The sequence below is a fragment of the Podarcis liolepis genome (genome assembly GCF_965112155.1).
Source record: "Podarcis liolepis genome assembly, chromosome: 11".
NCBI classification, from domain to species: Eukaryota; Metazoa; Chordata; class Lepidosauria; order Squamata; family Lacertidae; genus Podarcis; species Podarcis liolepis.
Genome location: NC_139565.1, coordinates 65,427,736 through 65,448,341, shown reverse-complemented (window position 1 = coordinate 65,448,341; position 20,606 = coordinate 65,427,736). Strand labels below are relative to the sequence as shown.

At 56.4% G+C, this 20,606-nt stretch overlaps 2 protein-coding genes across 3 annotated transcripts in view; one reads left to right on the top strand and one right to left on the bottom strand.

Moving 5' to 3' along the window:
• NPR2 (natriuretic peptide receptor 2) overlaps positions 1-9,386 on the top strand; it is a 39,118-nt gene extending 29,732 nt beyond the window's left edge. Inside the window, exons 10-22 of the mRNA XM_083466349.1 lie at positions 92-169; positions 1,720-1,824; positions 2,030-2,101; positions 2,494-2,653; positions 2,838-2,999; positions 3,820-3,988; positions 4,731-4,877; positions 5,769-5,892; positions 7,411-7,479; positions 7,624-7,798; positions 7,992-8,090; positions 8,385-8,476; positions 8,753-9,386. Coding sequence (XP_083322475.1) covers positions 92-169; positions 1,720-1,824; positions 2,030-2,101; positions 2,494-2,653; positions 2,838-2,999; positions 3,820-3,988; positions 4,731-4,877; positions 5,769-5,892; positions 7,411-7,479; positions 7,624-7,798; positions 7,992-8,090; positions 8,385-8,476; positions 8,753-8,815 — 1,515 coding nt within the window. The 3' untranslated portion in view covers positions 8,816-9,386. The remainder of the gene's footprint in view (positions 1-91; positions 170-1,719; positions 1,825-2,029; positions 2,102-2,493; positions 2,654-2,837; positions 3,000-3,819; positions 3,989-4,730; positions 4,878-5,768; positions 5,893-7,410; positions 7,480-7,623; positions 7,799-7,991; positions 8,091-8,384; positions 8,477-8,752) is intronic.
• Positions 9,387-9,610: 224 nt separating this feature from the next.
• On the bottom strand, positions 9,611-19,742 carry SPAG8 (sperm associated antigen 8). Of its 2 annotated transcripts, none has more exons than XM_083466357.1 (7): positions 19,373-19,742; positions 17,421-17,772; positions 15,220-15,394; positions 13,127-13,172; positions 10,217-10,337; positions 10,060-10,122; positions 9,611-9,758 (listed from the first exon to the last, which is right to left on the bottom strand). In XM_083466357.1, exons 2-7 carry the CDS (start codon positions 17,616-17,618, stop codon positions 9,636-9,638), a joined length of 726 nt encoding a protein of 241 aa, XP_083322483.1. In that variant the 5' UTR covers positions 17,619-17,772; positions 19,373-19,742; the 3' UTR covers positions 9,611-9,635. The 2 variants fall into 2 exon arrangements, with proteins under 2 accessions (XP_083322483.1, XP_083322482.1); XM_083466356.1 differs by lacking the exon at positions 19,373-19,742 and adding an exon at positions 18,799-18,915.
• Between the last annotated feature and the right edge of the window lie 864 nt (positions 19,743-20,606).

The following is a 20,606-nucleotide window of genomic DNA, read 5'->3' as shown; positions in this document are numbered from 1 at the left end:
TATCTATTGGGGGCTCAAGTTGTGGGGAAAGGTGACGTGGGGGTCCCACGCCTCCCCCTTTCTCCCTCTGACCCCTCTTCTTCTCGGCCAGGGGAACGTCGTGGCCATCAAGCACGTCAACAAGAAGAGGATTGAGCTGACCCGCCAGGTCCTCTTCGAGCTGAAACACGTAGGTACCTGCCATGGGGTGGGGGTGGGGGGAGAAGCCAAGCTGGGGTGGGGGGCGACTTGGGGGGGGCTAGCCTGGCTTCAGCAGGTGTTGAGCCCAGAACCACACCGAGAGCATGTTTGTGGCCTGGGCTGCCGCTGCCGCTTTTGGACCAAGCTGTCTTTAAGCATAGGAATAGAATCACAGAATCATAGCGTTAGAAGGGACCCAGGGGTCATCCATCCCAACCCCCTCCAGTGCAGGAATCTCAAGCATCAAGACATCTGTCACCCATCCTCCACTTTAAAAGCTCCAGTGAAGGAGAGGTCCACAACCTCCCGAGGGGGTCGTGCTGGATGAGGCCAATGGCCTACCTGGTTCAGCATCATATTCTCCCCCATACGGACCCAGCAATCAAGACAGACTGCCTCTGGGTCTGGAGGTTCCATAAGAGACCATGAAGAGCCAAAGGGGCCCGTCTGGTCCAGCCTCCCAGGGGCCAACCAGATGCCGCCAGTGGAAACCCTCCAGGAGGACCTGGGCACAAGAGCAGCCCTCTCTCTTCCCTTGGTTTCCAGCAACGGGAATTCAGACACATTCAGAGGCAGACCACAGCCATCCTGAAGGAATCAGTCAAATCCCTGTTTAAATCCCTGTTTAAAGCCCTCTTGGTTGGTAGCCATCGGGGCGGATTGACGTATAAGCTAAACAAGCTATAAGCTTAGGGCCCCACTCGCCTGGGGGCCCCCAAATTTTTTAAAGGAAAAAAACCTGGATGCACTTTGATAAAATACATATTTTGTTATGTGCAAATGGTTTTAGATACTTATTGGGTCCATAAATTAGCATATAGTATATATATTCAACACAAAAAACAGCAACAATTTGTTGTTGACAAAGGACATCTGGACATAGAAAGGGCCCCATTACTTTCAGCAGCTTAAAGGTAAAGGTAAAGGGACCCCTGACCATTAGGTCCAGTCGTGGCCGCCTCTGGGGTTGCGGAGCTCATCTCTCTTTATTGGCTGAGGGAGCCGGCGTACAGCTTCTGGGTCATGTGGCCAGCAGGACTAAGCCGCTTCTGGCGAACCAGAGCAGCGCACGGAAACGCTGTTTCCCTTCCTGCCGGAGTGGTACCTATTTATCTACTTGCACTTTGACGTGCTTTCGAACTGCTAGGTTGGCAGGAGCAGGGACCGAGCAACGGGAGCTCACCCCATCGCAGGGATTCGAACCGCCGACCTTCTGATTGGCAAGCCCTAGGCTCTGTGGTTTAACCCACAGCACCAGCCGCGTCCCTCTTCAGCAGCTTAGGGCCTCATCAAACCTAAATCTGGCCCTGGTAGCCATCACTGCCTCCTGCAGGGGAGAGTTCCACAGTTTAGCAATGCAGCCCTCCCCTCTTTATGTGTGTGCCTGTGGGCAGATGGAGGAGGGAAGGATGGCACCAGGAGACAGGATAAAGGCATGGGCCACATAAACCAGCCTTTGCCAACCTGGTGCGCTCCTTCGTGGCCATTCTGGGGGCTCTTGGCCCGACAGATTTCCCACCTGTCTCTGCCCACCTGCAGATGCGGGACGTGCAGTTCAACCACTTGACGCGCTTCATCGGGGCCTGCATTGACCCGCCCAACATCTGCATTGTGACGGAGTATTGCCCCCGGGGCAGCTTGCAGGTAAGGAAGCACCTGGGCACAGGTGTGTGTCTGTTCCCAGCATGGCTGCAGCCGGGGAAGGAGGGGGAGGTCACAGTGAGCATCCTGGGGGTGTGTGCCGTGCCCTCCCCGACCCCCCAGTGCTGTGGGAGGGGCTGTTTTCAGGCGGGGGCAACACCTAACGGCCGCTCTGCTTCATCTCCCCCCCCTCCGCCCCCCCCGACAGGACGTCCTGGAGAATGAGAGCATCAACCTGGACTGGATGTTCCGCTATTCGCTCATCAATGACATTGTCAAGGTGGGGGGCTCGGGAGGCGGCAAGAGGAGCCCCACGAGAGCATGACAAGGGGCAGACTGGGCAAATAGCCGCTTTGCTGGGGGCTCCAGCCCCTGCCAGGATGGCACCCCACAGTGGGGCCTCTCTGCCCTCCAGCGCCATCCTGGCTAGCAGTGCCAGTAACTCCCAAGCCTTTCCTTGTTTGGGTCCCTCTGCTAAAACCGTCTCCTCTAAGTCCCGCCCCCACATGCTCGATCATTGCAGGAGCTGCTACTCACCCAATCACCTGTATGGGTCGCGGGGCCTGCCCTGACCTTGCACTGCCCGCCTTGGGAGGAGAGTGGGTGCCCCTTGTTGCTTCTGCCCCTCCTGCGGGGCCTTCTCAGCAGCCTCCCCCTCTCTGCCTGACACAGGGCATGGCTTTCCTGCACAACAGCATCATTGGCTACCATGGGAGTCTCAAGTCGTCCAACTGCGTGGTGGACAGTCGCTTCGTTCTCAAGATCACGGATTATGGCCTGGCTAGTTTCCGGCAGAGCACTGAGAGCGAGGGCAACCATGCCCTGTATGCCAGTGAGTGTCCTTCCCACCCTGGCAGCAGGATGTGCTATCTCCTGCCTTGCCCCTTTTCCTCCAGACCAGCGAGGGCCTTCTCTGCTGCCCTCTCTGGGCTCAGCGAGTGCCCACGCTGCCAGGTTGTGGGAGCCCCTGGCCTCCTGACCCTCCTCCTTTCCTTGATTTCCCCCCTACCTCCCAGAGAAGCTGTGGACGGCCCCAGAGCTGCTGCAAAAGGGGCCTCTGGTCCTCTCCCCACTGGCCATGCAGAAGGCCGACGTCTACAGCTTTGGGATCATCCTTCAGGAGATTGCGCTGCGCAACGGAGCCTTCTACATCGAGGGCATGGACCTCAGCCCCAAGGGTGAGGGGAGAGGGAGAAGGCAAGCCCCACCCCTGGTCCCTTGGGGGGGGTGGCAGTGGTGGTGATGACAACCACCACCGGGTCCTTGGGCAGGAGACCCCTCACAAAGTTGGCCACCCTTGGACCACAGCACATCCTGGGGGGGGGTGTCCTACTTGGGAGGGGTGCTCCACTTGCCACACCTCAGCATCCCCCAGGTATCAGGCGTGACACTTGTCCCAGTAGCTGGGGAGAAAGCCTTCCTGATCTGGGTGGGGGGTCCTCCCCTCGCCCCACCAGGCCTTGTGTTTAGAGGGGACAATGCGCACAGCTCTGCCAATCGCAGTGGAGACACGACTGGCGCTTATGCTGGAAGCACATGCACATTTCTGGGTGAGCAAAAGAGGATGGGGGCAAGCACTGGCGACCTCTTCTGGGTCTGTCCCGAGACCCCTGCAAAGCCCCCCGTTGCTCCACCTGCCTGCTCTTCAGGTCTCCCCACAGGCTCCCTTGGGCTGTGCCCGCCTTTGCGTCCCGGATCAGAGCCTTTGGCCTCGGGAGGAGGAAGGAGCGCGTTCAGCATCACTTGATGGTGATCACGTCTGTCGCCGCTGCTGCTGACCACCCAGGGTGACCCCTCCCCCGTTTTGTCTCCCCCGCATCTCCCTCCGACACCCGCAGGGTGCTCATCACACCCACATCCTCATTGTCTCTGTGGCCCAGTCACCCATTCCGCCCCCCTCACCCGCCCCATAACAGCCTCCCACCGGCCAGCCGTGCCCCCACCCCCTCCGCCCGGCCTGCGCGTTCACTCCCCCCACTCGCCCTCCCCACCCCGCAGAGATCGTGCAGAAGGTGTGCAACAGCCAGAAGCCCCACTTCCGCCCCACGGTGGACCTGCGGCTGCACAGCGAGGAGCTGGCCCTCCTGATGGAGCGCTGCTGGGCGCAGGATCTGACCGAGCGGCCCGACTTTGCCCAGATCAAGATCTTCATCCGGAGGTTCAACAAGTGGGTGCTGGCTGCATTTTTACTATGGGGGGCAGGCCTTTTGTTGGGGGGGCAGAACCTCAGTTAGCTATGTACCGTACTTTTCCGTGTATAAGACTAGGATTTTTTTTCTTTTTTCATATAATTTTTATCAATTTTTCATGAATAACATTGCAATTAATAACATATCAAATCTTGCCACATCATATCCGGCCGGTCCGGAGAAAGTCTTTTATTTTTGTTCCTGCGTTTTCTCTGTTGTTTATTCCCAATATCATAGTTCCCCTTCTTATCGTCACAGTCACTGGTATGAGACTTTTCCATCGTGCTTAATGAATCCATATTATGTTGGCATGCAAGAGGAAATATTCTTTTTCTTGTTGTTATTCTTCCATTGTTTTTCTGCGCAATCCCCCACTGGAAGGATTTTTTTCTTAAAATGTTATGTTAAAAATTGGCGGTCGTTTTATACACGGATAGTGTATCCCCCCCTCCATTTTCTTAATTTGGAGTCCCCCCCCCCGAAAAGGGGGCGTCTTATACATGGAAAAATACGGTATTTTATTGATGGGGAGGGTGTGAGAGCAAATCACGGGGAAAGGGAGGCAGGTTCGGCTGCTGCAGCAGAGTCCTATCCTGGGCACCTCCAGGAGCATCAGCCCGTGTGGGTGGGGGGAGACCACCCCGATGCTGGAGGAGCCACCCCCCCCCGATGTCCCTGTGAAGCAGCCCCTGCCCCCCTCACCCGCACTTCCTGCCGCAGGGAAGGGAGCGCCAGCATCCTGGACAACCTGCTCTCTCGCATGGAGCAGTACGCCAACAACCTGGAGAAGCTGGTGGAGGAGCGCACCCAGGCCTACCTGGAGGAGAAGCGCAAGGCCGAGAACCTGCTCTACCAGATCCTCCCCCAGTGAGTCGCTGGGGTGGGTGGGGGGCCCTGGTGGGGGGGTGGAACGCGGACCCAGCCAGGCAGGCAGAGGTGGCGCCAGGCAGGTGCCAATTCATAGGTATAGATGCTGGATTAGTAAGCCAAGCAGATCTCCATCCAAATCCCCCGAAATAAATCCCTTGGCTAATTGGCACCTTGCCCGCCCGCCCCACTTCCCTCTTCCGTTCACTCCCCCCCCCATATTAAATTTCCTGAATCAACTGAATTCCGCCAGGACCCCCCCCCCCAATCCGTTACCTTTCAAAGCAGGGGCCATCTTACACTATTTCTCCAAAATATCCTACCCGGTAACCCAGGCTATAAGGGACACGGGTGGCACTGTGGGTTAAACCACAGAGCTTAAGGCTTACCGATCAGAAGGTCGGCGGTTTGAACCCCCGCGATGGGAAGAGCTCTCGTTGCTCGGTCCCTGCTCCTGCCAGCCTAGCAGTTCAAAAGCACATCAAAGTGCAAGTAGATCAATAGGTACCGCTCTGGCGGGAAGGTAAATGGCGTTTCCGTGCGCTGCTCTGGTTCACCAGAAGCAGCTTAGTCCTGCTGGCCACATGACCCGGAAGCTGTACGCTGGCTCCCTCGGCCAGTAAAGCGAGATGAGCGCTGCAACCCCAGAGTTGGCCACGACTGGACCTAACGGTCAGGGGTCCCTTTACCTTTACCCCAGGCTGCCCCCCCATCCAATTCAGTGGCGAGAAGATCTGGGGCCACATTGAAGCTGGGTACTTGCCTTTGCATGCCTGCCTGCTGCACTGAGGGAGAGGCCCACCCTCACCTGCCTTCACAGTAATAGGTGCGCAGGGGTTCGGGGTCAACCAGCGGCTCAGTGACTCACTTTACATACCCTGCCCCCCACAGCTCAGTGGCCGAGCAGCTCAAGCGTGGGGAGACGGTCCAGGCCGAAGCTTTTGACTGCGTCACCATCTACTTCAGCGACATCGTGGGCTTCACCTCCCTGTCGGCCGAGAGCACCCCTATGCAGGTAGCGGGGGCGAAGGGTGCTGGGGGGGGCCCTTGTCCCTGTCCCACTGGGCTGGCTGGGGGGGGGGGTTAGCTTGACCCCACCCACACACCACAGCCACGCCCCCTCCCAGCAGCAGAGGGAGGCGGTTGGTGTCAGGGGATTGTAGGGCTGGAAAGGGGGGGGGGTCAAGAGTCATCCAGTCCACCCCCCTGCAATGCCAGATGGCACACCTGGCTTTGACACCTTTGCAGTCCTGTCTTCAGCTTCAGTTAGGGTACCACACTGCTGCGGCAGGTGTCAGTTGTTCATCCTACACTCGAGTAGGACCCTGGCAGAGACACATGCCCGACTGGCATGTTCTCTCCCTCCTGGTCTTTCTTTCGGGAGCTTCAAAAGCTTTCCTCTGCCCAAACATCACAGCGACCGATGCCAACAGACACCGGCACACTTAGGGTTCCGCAGAGTTTGCACACCTTGCGTAACAGACCTCAGCAACTCAGCATTTTGGCTAATCTACCTTATTTGCATATAAACACACACGGAACACTGCAACATGGCTCCCTCTCTCTCTAGCATCAGACAGCAAAGAGAAAAAGAACAAAGGGCAATAGTCCTACTTCACGGAACACAGAACACAAACATCCTGTCTCCATCACTTCCCACTTTGTGGAGTCAAAACATACACTGTCATGTGAAAGACAACAATCCCATGACTGCAATCACGGAGCAGGAATTCTAACAGCAGGAAGGAAAATGACGTTTCCATGAGCTCTGGCTTCCAACATGGTGTCTCGTTGAGCCAGAAGCAGTTTAGTCCTGCTGGCCACATGACCCAGAAAGTTGTCTGTGGCAAACACCAGCTCCCTGAAAAGCAAGATGAGTGCCGCAACCCGAGTCACCTTTGACTGAACTCAACCATCCAGGGGTCCTTTTCCTTTTCCCTTTACGACACGTTGCCTCCCTTGGATCAGGTGTAAAGGGAAAATGCCTTGGGAGGTGATAGACCCTCCTTCAAGAGTTTGGGTGGGCACCTGCCAGGGATTCTTCAGCTGTGAGTCCTGGGGGGTTAGGCTAGAGGACCTCTGGGGTCCCTTCCAGCCCTAAATTGATTTTTGAATTCTGAATGTATTATTATTCACGTTTTATACTGTATTTTATGCTGTTTTTGTTGCATCAATTAAGTGTTTTAAATTTGTTGTTAGCCGCCCTGAGCCCAGCTTTCTGTACCAGGAAGGGCAGGGTATAAATAATAATAAAAATTATTATTAGTATTATTATTACAATTCTGTGACTCTAAGCAAAGCACATTGGGGACTCCGTAGTGAAAATCCCCAGGTGGCCCTTTAGCGATGTCTGTGTCCCCCTCCTGGTGCTTTCACTTAACCTCTTCTGTCTCCCCCTGGAAGCTCACCCCCCCCCCAGGCTCCCTTGGCAACTCTGCCCCTTCTGCCCCCCATCTCTTCCTTCTCCCCCAAGATCCTCCTCTGCCCCACTGCCTTGGCTTCCCCCAACTTACCTGAGTGCCTCCCTCCCCAGGTGGTGACCCTCCTCAACGACCTCTACACCTGCTTCGATGCCATCATTGATAACTTCGACGTCTACAAGGTGGGTGCGAAACGTGCCTGTGGGTCCCAGCTGCTGGACCCAAAGCTGTCCCTCAGCCCCCAACCTAGAGCCAGGATTGGACCGTATAGCTGTAGGGAAGAGGGCCCCCCTCCCCACTTCCGGCCTGACAGGCTCACCCCACAGGTGGAGACGATTGGCGACGCCTACATGGTGGTGTCGGGGCTGCCGGTCCGGAACGGGAAGCTGCACGCCCACGAGATCGTCCGCATGGCGCTGGCTCTCCTCGAGGCCGTCAAGACCTTTCGCATCCGGCACCGGCCCAACGAGCAGCTGCGCCTTCGCGTTGGCATCCACTCGGGTGAGTCCTGGCACAGCGGGGGCACCTGCAGCAGGTCCTTCACCGGAGGATTTTGAGCAGAGGTTGGGGCGGGGGGGGGCTGTCTGTCAGGGACGCTTGCCGTTCCTGCATTGAAGAGGGTTGGTCTAGATGGCCCTCGGGGTCCCTTCCCACCCTACGATTCTAAGCCCCGCCTCCCTTTGCCTGCCTGCAGGGCCTGTGTGCGCAGGTGTGGTGGGCCTCAAGATGCCCCGCTACTGCCTCTTTGGGGACACCGTCAACACAGCGTCACGCATGGAGTCCAGCGGCGAGGGTGAGCCCCCTCTCCCCACCCCGCCCCAACCTTGTTGAAGTGTCTGCTGCACAGCATTGCAGGGGGTGGACTAGAGGGCCTTTGGAAGCCCCCCAACTGCCGTTCTACGATTCCCCCACAACTGGTGTCCCTCCTCCCTCCCTCCCTCTGGCCCAATGTGGATGCTGGCTGTGCATCTTTCCCCAGGCCCATACCTGTCTCTTCTGGCCCTGTTTTGGGAAGGAAGGGAGGAAGGAGGGGGGTCCCGCTAGCCCTGACCCCCTGACTCCACACCCCACCCCTTGTGTCTTCCAGCCTTGAAGATCCACGTCTCCAGCACCACCAAGGAGAACCTGGACGAGTTTGGCTGCTTTGAGCTGGAGCTGAGGGGGGATGTGGAGATGAAGGTGGGGGTCTCTATCCTCCCTGGTTGGGTGGGAGGGAGGGAGGGAGGGGAAGCCGTGTGGCAGCCCCCACCCCACCAGGCAGCCCCCGACCCATGGCTCCTCCACCAGGGAGGAAAAGGTCGCCGTTCCTGGTCCTCCTGCCCTGGACCTTTGGGAGAGTTGTGGCAAGATGCTGGAAGCCACGACCCCCTCGGTTTCTGCTGGGTGAGGGGCACGGGTGGGGTTTTTTTGGGGGGGGGCGACCTGTCCCAGGGCTGAGCCTCTTCTTCTCTCCAGGGGAAGGGCAAGCTGCGCACCTATTGGCTGCTGGGCGAGAAGAAGAAGAATGTGGTCATCTGATGTGGCTCCTCCCCCTCCTGTGACTCCTCCCACTTACGGGTACCGGGCAGCAGGCTCCTCCCACCACCAAGAGCCACCGAAACTCCCCTTTGCCTTGGAGCAATAAGGCCTCCCACCCCAGCCATGAGAGACAGGCGGGCGGACGAGAGAGAAGGAAGCACTTGGAGCCATAATGTCCCCCGCTATGAGAGGAAAGCGAGAGAGAGAGGAAGAAGACGGGGCAGGAGGGGCAGGATGAGAGCCCCCCCCCCGGGGGAATGTGCCCAGGGCTGGGTCTTGCCACCTCCTCCATCCCTTGCCCCCGCCCAGACCAAGATGCGCCAGCAAGGAGGCCCCAGGAGCCCAGGGAGAGGCAGCGCACCTCTCGGAGCACGGATCATCCCAGGCTGCTTGTGTTCCCCACGCCCAGCCGGGGGGCTGGCTGGTTCCTGACCCCCCCCCCTTGCAGGTGGGATCCTGCACCACAACTCAGCCGGCTGAGCCAACCCAGAGCGCCGCTGTTCCTCCCCCCTCCCTCCGGGTGTAAATATAGTGCAAAATATTTTGTCGAAATACAGACTTTTTAACCTGGGGCAGCCTTTGCGATTTGTCCGGGGCAGAGCAGGGGGCCGGTGGAGGTCAGAATGTGCCGGGGGGGGGCAGCCCTCCCTGCTCTCCTTCTCCTGGCTCCGCTGCTAGATCCAAAATGGAGAGACACACTTTGCCTGTCCAGGAGCTCCTCAAATCCTGCACCCCCCCCCCAGCCAGGGGGCTTCAAGGGGAGAAAAAGACCCAAGCAGCAGCACCCCCAATCTGCCAATAGCTGCCCCCCTTTATTTTGTTAGAGCTTGGGGTAGTTCTCTGGGCCGTAGGGCAGCGGCTGGTCGAGGTATTCGGTGGTGGGGGTCGTGAATGTCGCACACTTCTTGAAGGGGGTGTCACCAGTCCGGATATTGGAGACGCCCTACGGGGGGGGGGGGAGAAACAGTGAGAAGGCAGCTGGGGGCCGGCAAATGCACCACCGTGGGCCACCCCCTCCCTCTGCCTGTCAGGGAGCCAGCATTGTCTTGTTTTTTTGGGGTGGGGGGGGCAGCCTCGTCAAGTGAAAGCAACAGGTGCAAGGGGGGAGGAGAGAACCCAACTCCTGTTCCCCTTCCTTTTTCAGTGCCCTCCAGAGCCTCTTCAAAGTCAGGACCATGCGGGGGGGGGGGAGAATGTAGGGCATTTGGGGTGGGGGTGGGGTGTTGGGGAGGGGGGCCACTCACCGGCACCTGTCGGCAGTGCTCCAACCAGAAGGTCTGCGGCTGCTCCAGGCGGTAGTCGTGGGGCTGGGGGGGGGGAGAGCAAGACTCACATGGCAGCCTCCTTTTGGGGGGGGTTGGGGGGATGCCCCTGGGGGGCGCTTTCCTGCCTCTCTCTCACCTTGGTGGGGGCAGGGGCCACCGACACAAAGCCCTCTTTGCGAAAGTGGTCGTGCGTGGTGGAGATGGTATCCATGGGCCCACATGGGGGGCCGTCGTCCTCCTCCTCCTTCAGCTCCTTGCTGCAGAGAAAGACAGGGGGGGATAGGAAGCAGCTTCTTGGAATGGGGGGGGGGCAATGTCCAGTTCCCTGCCACTGGGAGCCCCACTGAGGGGACCTCAGAGATTTCCCAGGAAGATCTGAGCTTGGGGTTCTGCGTCAACCCCAAAGGAGACGGAGCAAATTTCGGCAGAGAGCTCCATCTTTCCCCAAACCTGCCTCCCTTCTCTGGCCCCATGGGATCTGGGGGAAGGGAGGATCCCCCTCCATGAGGTTCAGCATTGAGATCTGGGGCACGGGAGCTGGAGGCTGCACCCCCGAGACCCTCCGCCTGCCTCTGAGGGAAGGGGTCTCCAATCTCCTTTTGTTCAGGGGTCAGCAAACTTTTTCAGCAGGGGGCCGGTCCACTCTCCCTCAGACCTTGTGGGGGGCCAGACTATATTTTGAAAGAAAAGGGGAAAAAACCGAAATCCTCTGCCCCACAAATAACCCAGAGATGCATTTTAAATAAAAGGACACATTCTACTCATGTAAAAACACACAGACAGATTGAGAAGGCGATGGGGCTGGATCCGGCCCCCGGGCCTTAGTTTGCCTACCCATGCTTTTGTTATTCCCCACGCACAGATTCCTGTCCTGCTTTCTTTTCCATCCCTTGGCTGGAGTGACCAGGAAAGGACTGATGCAACTGGTCTTTTCTTTAATTCTTCAAACACCTTCTTCAATTCGGGAAAAGTCTCCCATGCTGGTCTCCTCAGGGCGCCTGACCTGCCACGCTGGTTGGGAGGGATCAGAAGGACCCCCTCGCCTAACCCCCTGCAAGGAGCAAACTGGCCTTTGGCGCCAGGCCCCTTCCATGCCACTCTCAAAGTGGGCAGCTTAACAGTCCGTGCCCCAGTCCCATTCCTCGGAGAGCCCCTTTGCTTCCCCCTCTCCATTCTGCCCAGTCCCCACTTGCTCCCAGGGTCATTCCACATCAAATCAACGCACAAAACAAGGGTTTTGCCACCCACTGTCTCAGATTTTGATGAAACTTGGTGTTCACCTTTCCCTTATGGTTGAAAGAAACCCCCTTAAGTTTTTTCCCTCTATCTTAAACGGTTTAAATTTTATAGCACTTCAAAGTTTCGTGAAATCAGTGTTTCTGTCCCTCTTGAGATCCTCAGCCTTGTGTGCATTTTATTTTTTTCCTCCATAGCCAATGATCAGACATAAAAGACCCATAAATTTTATTCTTTGTTGAGAAAGAACACGTCTTTACAATAATTTTCACCATCAAAAACTTTTGATTGCAGTGTGCCCTAACGCTGAAAATTTAGGTTTTCTAAACCTAGTTTTTCCACCAAAAAAGCTACATTTATACATTTTTTAAGGCATTTATAAAATCTTTTGAGTGCTGGTGTCTTTTTCCCTGAGATCCTCATCATGTTATTGATGTTGGTGTAAAATTTCAAAGAGATCTGATCATTGGTTATGGAGAAAGAAAATTAAATGCACACAGGGCTGAGGATCTCAAGAGGAAGACAAACACTGATTTCACGAAACTTCGAAGTGCTATAAAATTAAAACTGTTTGAGATAGAGGGGGAAAACTTAAGGGGGTTTCTTTCAACCATAAGGGAAGGGTTTACACCAAGTTTCATCAAAATCCGAGACGGTGAGTGGCATGACTGCGTTGAACTGACGTGGAATGATCCCGCAATCTGCTTCCAGCAAGGGGGGACCAGGGACGGAGGAAGAGGGTGTGGTGGGGGCGGACTGCCCCATATGTCTTCGCTGGGGGGGTGACATTTGGCACGCCTGCAGCCCACAAGCCTACCCCTTTGCCAGCGGCATTCCCCCCTTCCTCCTTCGTTTTGACAGCTGGGGGAGGCCTGGGAGTTGTGGGGGGGCATCTGAGCGGGTATCCCGCACCTGGGAGGACTCCCTCAGTGCCACACACCCCCTCGAGCGCGCACCTGCCCAGGGCAGCGCAGGCATATGCACTGCCGCTGGGGGGCACCTGCCCACCTGCCCACCCTCTCATCTAGTAGAAAAAAGACAGCCACGGAACTGAGAAATTACACAAAACAAATACCGTGAAAATCCCTGAAATGAGAAGTAATCAACTAGAAATATTATCTTATAGAATTAAACTATAGAATTAAATAACAAAAATCAAAAAGTTTAAGGAAAAAATTAGAAAAACCTATAATTGAACAAAGCCTTAACAGGATGCTGGCTACAAACCTCGTTTCTTGAGTCTGTTTAAAATCATTTAAGGTTTATGATTTCTCTACTTCCTTCTGAGGAATCTGAATAGTTCAGTGAAACGAGGTTTGTAGCCGGCATCCCATTAAGGCTTTGTTCAATTCTAGGTTTCTCTAATTTTTTCCTTAAACTTTTTGATTTTTGTTATTTAGTTTAATTCTATAAGATAGGTAATATTTCTAGTTGGTTACTCTCTCGTTTTGGGGATTTTCACGGTATTTCCTTTGTTTTGTGTCACACCCTCTCCTCCAGGGCTGCCTTGGGGCAGGGAAGCCCAAGGACGGACTGCCCCCTCGAGCGCCAAAGCAAGTCTTCCTGGTCTGGTGGAGCCTCTGCCATTTGGGAAGCGGGGGATGGCACAGCGGGTGAGACCTGGGGGGGGGGCAGCTGCAGCTCTGCACAATGGGGCACCCAAATCTCTTGCAGAGCCAGAGGGAAGGAGGCCTCTCTCGCCTTGGAAAGCCCATTCCAGAGGCAGGAGGGCAGGCCCAGCTGGCGGAGGAGGGGGCCACCCACGGCTCACCTGCTGCCCTGGTATTTTGACTTTCTGCCTGCTGCTCACCTGTGCTTCTGGTACAGGAGCCACTCCAGCATGGCCTCACGCTGCCCTGCGGGAGGAGGACAAGGAACAAGGTCAGATCTCAGAAGGCAGGACGGGGCCTCAAGTGGGGGGGGGAGAGGGGGGAGCAGGATGTCCTCCTCTGCCTGCACCCCACACATGCCAGTCTCCTTCGCCTCCCTGGGCAGCAGTGATGTCTTCAAGCTGCAAGCCAGTGGAGGGCTCTTCCCCCTCTCTCTCGGGGCTTATATTTTGGTCTAACACCAGAACTCCTGGGTGTCCAACGAAGCCAAATGTTGGAAGATTCAGTGCAGAGAAGGGAAGTCCTCCTTCGTGCAGCACCGTTAAACTATGGAACTCCCTTCCACATGAGGCAGTGAGGCCACCAACTTGGATGGCTTGAAAAGGGGACGAGACACATTCAAAGAGGGCAAGAGGGATATTGGGGGCTCAAAGCCACGATGGCTGAGCTCTGGCAGGAATGCTTCTGAATCCCAGCTGCCGGAAACCATGGGGGGGGGGAGAGGGCTTGTGTTCAAATCCTGATTGATGGTTTCCCCCCTGCATCTGGTGGGCCACTGTGAGAACAGGAGGCTGGACTAGATGGGTCACTGGCCTGATCCGCTAGCAGTGGTGAAATCCCCAGCAGGCTACAGAAATGTTGCACAGAAAGACTGCCTAGTGGGTTTGGGCTTGGGGGGGTGGCTGTGAGGGGCAGTGGGGAGAAGCTCACCAGGACAGGGGGACCCAGGCGAGAGGTCAAGGACGGCTTCACTCTTTCCTCTTTATATGAGACAAAGCAGCTCAGGGTGCGAATGCAAAGGTGATCTACCCAGGTAAGATCAGGTTACAGCTCTCCAGGCCTCACAAAGATCCCGTTTCAGCCTTGAAGCTCCAACATCATCACTCTGAGAAGACGGTCAGGTTGGGGGGAGGGGGGGCTTTGGGGGCTTTGCCAGTGACTCCAGCTCAGCTTTGCAAGGAACCTTGGGGAGAAAGGCACCCACAAGGGAAGGAAGAGCCCATTGCAGCACCCATGGCGATTGCTTGGAGCCTGTGGGAGCAGAGACTCTTGAGAAGCCTGATTTAGACTGGGGTGGGGGAAGCAGTTTCTGGGGGGTGGGGGCTCAAGCTGCTAAGAGCTTTGCCTGAGTGGCAGCTGGAGACGTCCAAGAGGCCAACGCCTCCCCTCCTCCAGGAAGCCCCATGGAAAGGGTCCCCAGCCTGTGGCCCCTCACACTCTGGACCCCCAGAGAATGGAGGGAGGAGGTGGAGCTGCTGCCTCCCCCCCCCCCCCAGCTCTGCGAGGGCTCAGGGCAGCGAACAGGAATGAAATGGGCTTAATCAAAACACGGAAGAAGACTCAAAGCCAAATGAAAAGGAGGAGCGAAAGGTAAAACGTCATCATTCCCGTGCTTTTCCAGGCAGCCCACACCGGAGAGCCTGGAAGGGTCCCCAGAGGGGCTGCCCCATGGAAGAGGGAGGAAGCTGGCTTTCTGCCGCCCCAAGGAGCCAAAGCAACAGATTCAAGTTCCAAGAAACGAGATTCCCAGTGAACAACAGGAAGGACTTTCTGATGGCAAGAGCGGTTTGGCAGCAGAACAGTCTCCCCTGGACGGTGGTGGCCTCTCCCTCCTTGGGGGCTTTTAAGCAGAGCTTGGGGGGCCCTCGGTCATGGATGCTTCAGCCGAGATTCCCGCATTGCAGGGGGTGGACTAGAGGACCCTGGGGGTCCCTTCCGATTCTACAATTCTATGCTTCGAAGGCATTTAAGGCCCGTATCTGACTGAGTTCAGGCCAAGGAGGAGCCCCTGTTTTGAGGAAGGGGCTTTGACCCACAGAGACCACCCACCCGCCTCGTGTTGCCATTTCTGCAGGAGGGCTGAGTGGTCAGAGTCCTCCAGGTCAGGGACAGAGCCGGAGGCGGGTGTGCTTTGGGCGGGTCTGGACCCAAGAACAAAAAGTGTCTGTCTGCTTAACGAGGAGAAACCGGAAAGCAAACAATAAACACTTTTGTGGCAAAGTTTTTTTCCTTGGCTGTCTGGAAAGGCCGCTCTTGGCTCTGCCCCCCCCCCACTCCCTCCCCAGATCCTCACCTCTTATGGGGAGCCCAGTCCTCCAGGGCCTGCGGTAGGCATCTTTCATGGTGGTGCTGCTGCTTAGGCCAGCCAGAAACTGCTGGGTGAGCAGCCCCCGGTGCCCGTGCCGGTAGAAGGAGGCCTCTGTGCCCCACTCGGGACAGGGCACGCGGTCCAGGTCATTGGTGGCTCTCTGGAAGAGGGCAGAGAGGGCGGCTGCAGGTTAGCATGAGAACCCTTTGGGCAGGGTAGGGCAGGGCAGGGGGCTGCCAGCTGTTCCCTCCCCCGGGTTCTCCTGGCACACTCAGGGCACTCCTCCCTTTAGGCAGCGAGGGGCAGCAGATTTAGCCCAGCCACCCCACAGCCCTTGCCCGATCCCTAGAGAGTCCTTCCCCAATCAGCAGGGGAGAGGGCCTTTCTTTTCTATTTTATTTATTAAATGTATATACTGCCGTTCCTCCGAAGATCTGAAGGTGGGGTGACTCACAAGATTAAAATACAGGATAAAAGCACAAAATAAGTAGGACAAAATCAAGCCAAAACACTTCTCCCCAACACATTTTAAAGGCTGTAGAATGTTAATCAGCCATTGGGAAAGCTGAACCAGGCATGTCAGGGAAATACAGTGGCGTAGCGTGGGTTGTCAGCACCCGGGGCAAGGCAAGTAATTTGCGCCCCCTAACCCGTGGATTTTAGAGCTGCGAGTGCGAGCGCGCCCCCCCCAGATGTTGCGCCCGGTGCGTCCGCCCCCCCCTGCACCCCCCACGCCACGCCACTGGGGAAATATAATCCAGTTGCCCAGAATGGCAACCACGACCAGGCCAGCCCACACAGGACAATTGAGGCACGAGGTTTTGGGGGGACAGAGTTACCTGAAGGTTGGAGGGAGTTTTGTGGTGCTGGGGGCAGGGGTCTCTCTCTTCACTCTCTCTGGAGATCTGATCTAGAGTGGTGCATGCTCTAGTTATCTCCCGCTTGGGCTCCTGCAATGCGCTCTATGTGGGGCTACCTTTGAAGGTGACCCAGAAACTGCAATTAATCCAGAATGCGGCAGCTAGACTGGTGACTGGGAGCGGCCGCCGAGACCACATAACACCAGTCTTGAAAGACCAACATTGGCTCCCAGTACGTTTCCGAGCACAGTTCAAAGTGTTGGTGCTGACCTTGAAAGCCCTAAACGGCCTCAAAGGCCCAGTAGACCTGAAGGAGCATCTCCACCCTTATCATTTAGCCCAGAAATGGAGGTCCAGCTCCGAGGGCCTTCTGGTGGTTCCCTCACTGTGAGAAGAGAAGTTACAGGAAGCCAGGCAGAGGGCCTTCTCAGTAGTGGTGCCTGCCCTGTGGAACAGCCTCCCATCAGATGTCAAGGAAATAAACAACTATCTGACTTTTAGAAGACATCTGAAGGAAGCCGTCTTTAGGGAAGTTTTTAATGTCTGATGTTTTATCGTGAATAATAATAATAATAATAATAATAATAATAATTTAATATTTATACCCCGCCCATCTGGCTGGGCTTCCCCAGCCACTCTGGGCGGCTTCCAACCAAATATTAAAATGCAGTAATACATCAAACATTAAAAGCTTCCCTAAACAGGGCTGCCTTCAGATGTCTTCTGTTGGGAGCTGCCCAGAGTGGCTGGGGAAAGCCAGCCAGATGGGCGGGGTTTTTATCATCGTCATCATTACTACTACTATTATTATTATCTGGTGCAGCTGAGGATTTGCTGCTGGGTCTGTGTGCCTCCATAGATCATCTACTCCCGACTAAACATTGGGAAGAACTTTCTTTTTTATTTATTTGTTTTTATTATTAAAGATTTTTTTGGGAAGAAATTTCTGACTGTAAGAGCTGCTTGGCAGTGGAAAAGACTCCCTTGGAATCTGGTGGACTCTCCTTCTCACTTTATATGACAATAAAGATATTATTATTATTATTATTATTATTATTATTATTATTATTATTATTATTAAAAGAGAGGTTGAGCCGCCACTTGTCCAGGGGGGTTCCTTAGTTGTGATTCCCAAACTGCAGACCCCTGAACTAGATGGCCGCCAGGCGCCCTTGCATCCAAAAAGCTACGCCCTGGCATAGGGGCTGCTGCTGTCTCTTCACTTGGGAAATGCAGGGGGAGAAGGGAGCAGGAATTCCCTGGTGACACCCCCCCCCTGCCACCCCCTCCTGCCAGTCCAGGGGTGTGGAGCCCAGGCAACCTTACCTCCTCCTGCCAGTTGTAGATCAGGCACTTTCCTCGAATGGGGAGCTCCCTCATGGGCTCCAGGGGGACGACGGGGATGGCCTCCTGTTCCGTGGCCGGCAGCTCCCCCAGAGTGGGTCCCGGGACCCCGTGACAGGGAGGCAGCTCCACCGAGTAGGCTGGGGTGCGGACCACCACCGGGGGGTCTTCAGGCAGCATCTCCTTGGGGCCGTACACCACCGCCGCCTCCTGCCCCTCCTCTCCCGGGCACAGGGGGGGCTCCGCCACACAGCAGGGGGCTTCGGGGCCAGGAGGCACTGCTGCCTCTCCATCGCTGGGCGCAGGTGGGCCTGGAAGGGCGGGAGCCAGGGACCTGCACAGGTTCAGGAAGGGGGAAAGGCAGTCAGATTCGGCTCTGCTCCAGGCAGGAAAATGAATGGCACAGACCCTTTGCTCCAAGAAAGAAAATGGTTTTTTTTTTTAAAAAAAAATGCATCTTGCCCTTCATCAGTAAGACAGCCAGTGCTATGGGGCGGGGGGGGGGGTGTAGCCAGGTTTTCTTGCCCCGGTGAAGCCTCCAGAGGGGCAGAATTGAGGCTCCCAGGCTGGGTGTGTGTGTGTGTGTATGCAAAATATTCATGAGGTATGTGTGCCAAACTGGGTCTTTGACCCAGGTAAAATAAAGCCTAGTTTTGCTCCTGCATAACACAGAACACCAAGCCAAAGTCACACAGCAATAAATGTCATTAAAACCAGGCTTCGCCTCATAATTTCATGGGGGAGGGGGGATTCCTGCCGCAACCTATAGAGTTAAATCTTTAACTGAAGGTCAGGGAACATATGGGGCTGATATTTATTTATTAAATCTGTATACCGCCCTTAAGTTGTAGATCTCAGGGCGGTTGACAACATAGGATGACTCCAAGTGCAGAGCTTTAAGAAGGGGATTCCGTGCCCAGGTCAGGAGCCACCACTAAGAAGGCCTGTCTCTGCGGCCTCTCAGCCAAATGAATCTTAAAGGAGGACACCCAAGTGAAACCTCCCAAATCCCACCTCAACATGGGCAGGTTCCGGCGGTTTGGGCAGTCCTTGAAATAACGGGCTCCCAAACAGTTTAAGGCAGGCCTGGAGCCAAATGTGGCCTTGCCTGGCCCTCTGCCTGGCCCTTGGCATTCCCAGCAGGCCACCCCTCCCCTGCTCTGTGCCCTTCTCAAGGGCTTTTGCCTGGCTAGAGTTTGCTGTGAGGATGCCCCTTGCGTGCCTGGGTGGCGCCCACTTTTGACTTTGCCCGCCCACCGGCATGCGGCCCCCATTCACACGTGCAGAGAGACACGTGTTCGGCGTAGCCTCGCCTCCTCCCCCTCCCTCTGCGCCTCCGTCTCTTTCTTCCACTCCTCACCCGCCCTCCGGCTCCATCCCTCCGACCGGCGCCGCTGCGGGTGGGGGGTCCGGAGACGCCGTCGCGGAGACGCCAAACGCGGACTGGGGCCCAGCTGGCCGCTACCATGGCGACGGCGACGCAGCGCGCCCATTGGCCAGGCGGCGACGGCAGGAAAGGCTCTCATTGGCGCGCGCCCAGGGCCGCTGCCCCGCCCCTCTCGCCCGCGCCAGGCTCCGCGACGGCCGGTCTCTGCCCCGACGGGCGTCCAGTGGGGAGCCGGCGAAGACCTGCAGCCCGGCTGCCCTTGCGGGGGCCAAAGCGGGGCCAAGGCAGGGGATCGGTGCCGGATTTACGTCTAAGATACACAAGCTATAGCTTAGGGTCCCACCAGAAAATGTAAAGAAAAAACCCTGGATGTACATTTCCAAAATATAAGATAAAAAAAACAAAAACCTACATATAGGAAGAGTCTTTTGTGTTGTGTAGGCTCCTATTAGGTCCATAAATTGCCATAGAGCATATATTCAACACACAAAACAGCGACAATTTGTTGTTGACAAAGGACAGCTGGACATCTAATGGGCCCCGTTACCTTCAGGAGCTGAGGGCCTCCTCAAACCCCAGTCCGGCCCTGCAGAGGATCGTGGGGGCCGAAGAGACGCCTTCGGGTCTGGAGAGCCACACCAGGGAGTCCGGGGGACGCTGGTGGTGCGCCCCCTCGACGGCGCCGACGGTGGATCCAAGCGTGCCCCGGGCCATGGGCAGAGAGTTTGCGACTGGCCCCATCTGGCCCCCGCGCTGGGCCGGAGAGGCTCCTCCTTTCCAGGCCCCTCCCAGCCCCGCCTGCCTCCCCCGAGCCTCTCCGGAAAGGGGCTGGCGGGCCGCGGGGCGCATCTGCCGAGCAGCTGCGGCGAAGACGACGAGGAGGCAGCGGCGGGCGCGGGGCGTTTGCCAAGCTGTCGTGCCCGAGGGTTGCGTGCCGCCGCCAAGCTCCTTGGCCCGCGAAGGCTGCCCTGGGCTGCAGCTGTGGGTCACCCCTCTGCACGTGCTCCGAAGCGAGGGGCTGATCCTGAGGCGGTTGCGCAGCTCTCCTCCAGCTCCCTCCCAGCTCGACTGCAGCCGCTGCTCCTGTTATGCATTATGGAGTTCGTTCTCCCTCCTCTGGCTCTTCTCAGAGGGCCAAATGTGATGTCCCTCTCATGCGGAGCCTCCAGTATCCTGGTGCTTCGTTTAGTCTTCTTTGGCGATCACTCAGAACTGAGTAAGATTGTCTTCCATGAACAGGGTCTTAATAGTGTGTCCGTAAGTCACTGTGGTGAGAAGAGAAGACTCCCCGGAAAAGACCCTGATGTTGGGAAAGATGGAGGGCACAGGGAGAAGGGGACGACAGAGGACAAGATGGAGGGACAGTGTTCTCCAAGCTACCAGCATGAGCTTGACTAAACCGCGGGAGGCAGTGGAAGACAGGAGGGCCTGGCGTGCTCTGGTCCAGGGGGTCACGAAGAGGCGGACATGTTGGACACAACTAAATGACTAAACAACAACAAGAAGTGACTGTGGAGGCCAATTCTGGATCCACACGTCCTTCCACAGTGGGGACATTGGTTTCCAGGTGGGAGTTGATCCTGGTGAGGGTTTGCCAAGCATGCCTTCCTCTAAGCACGTTTCTCCCTTGCGTCCTGAGTTCGAGTGCCTTCAAAGTCCATGATGCCTTTGGTGAAGGCTGTTCTCCAGTTGGAGCGCTCACCGGCCAGTGTTTCCCAGATATCAGTGCTTATAACACATTTTTAAGATTTACCTTGAGAGTGTCTTTAAACCTCTTTTGT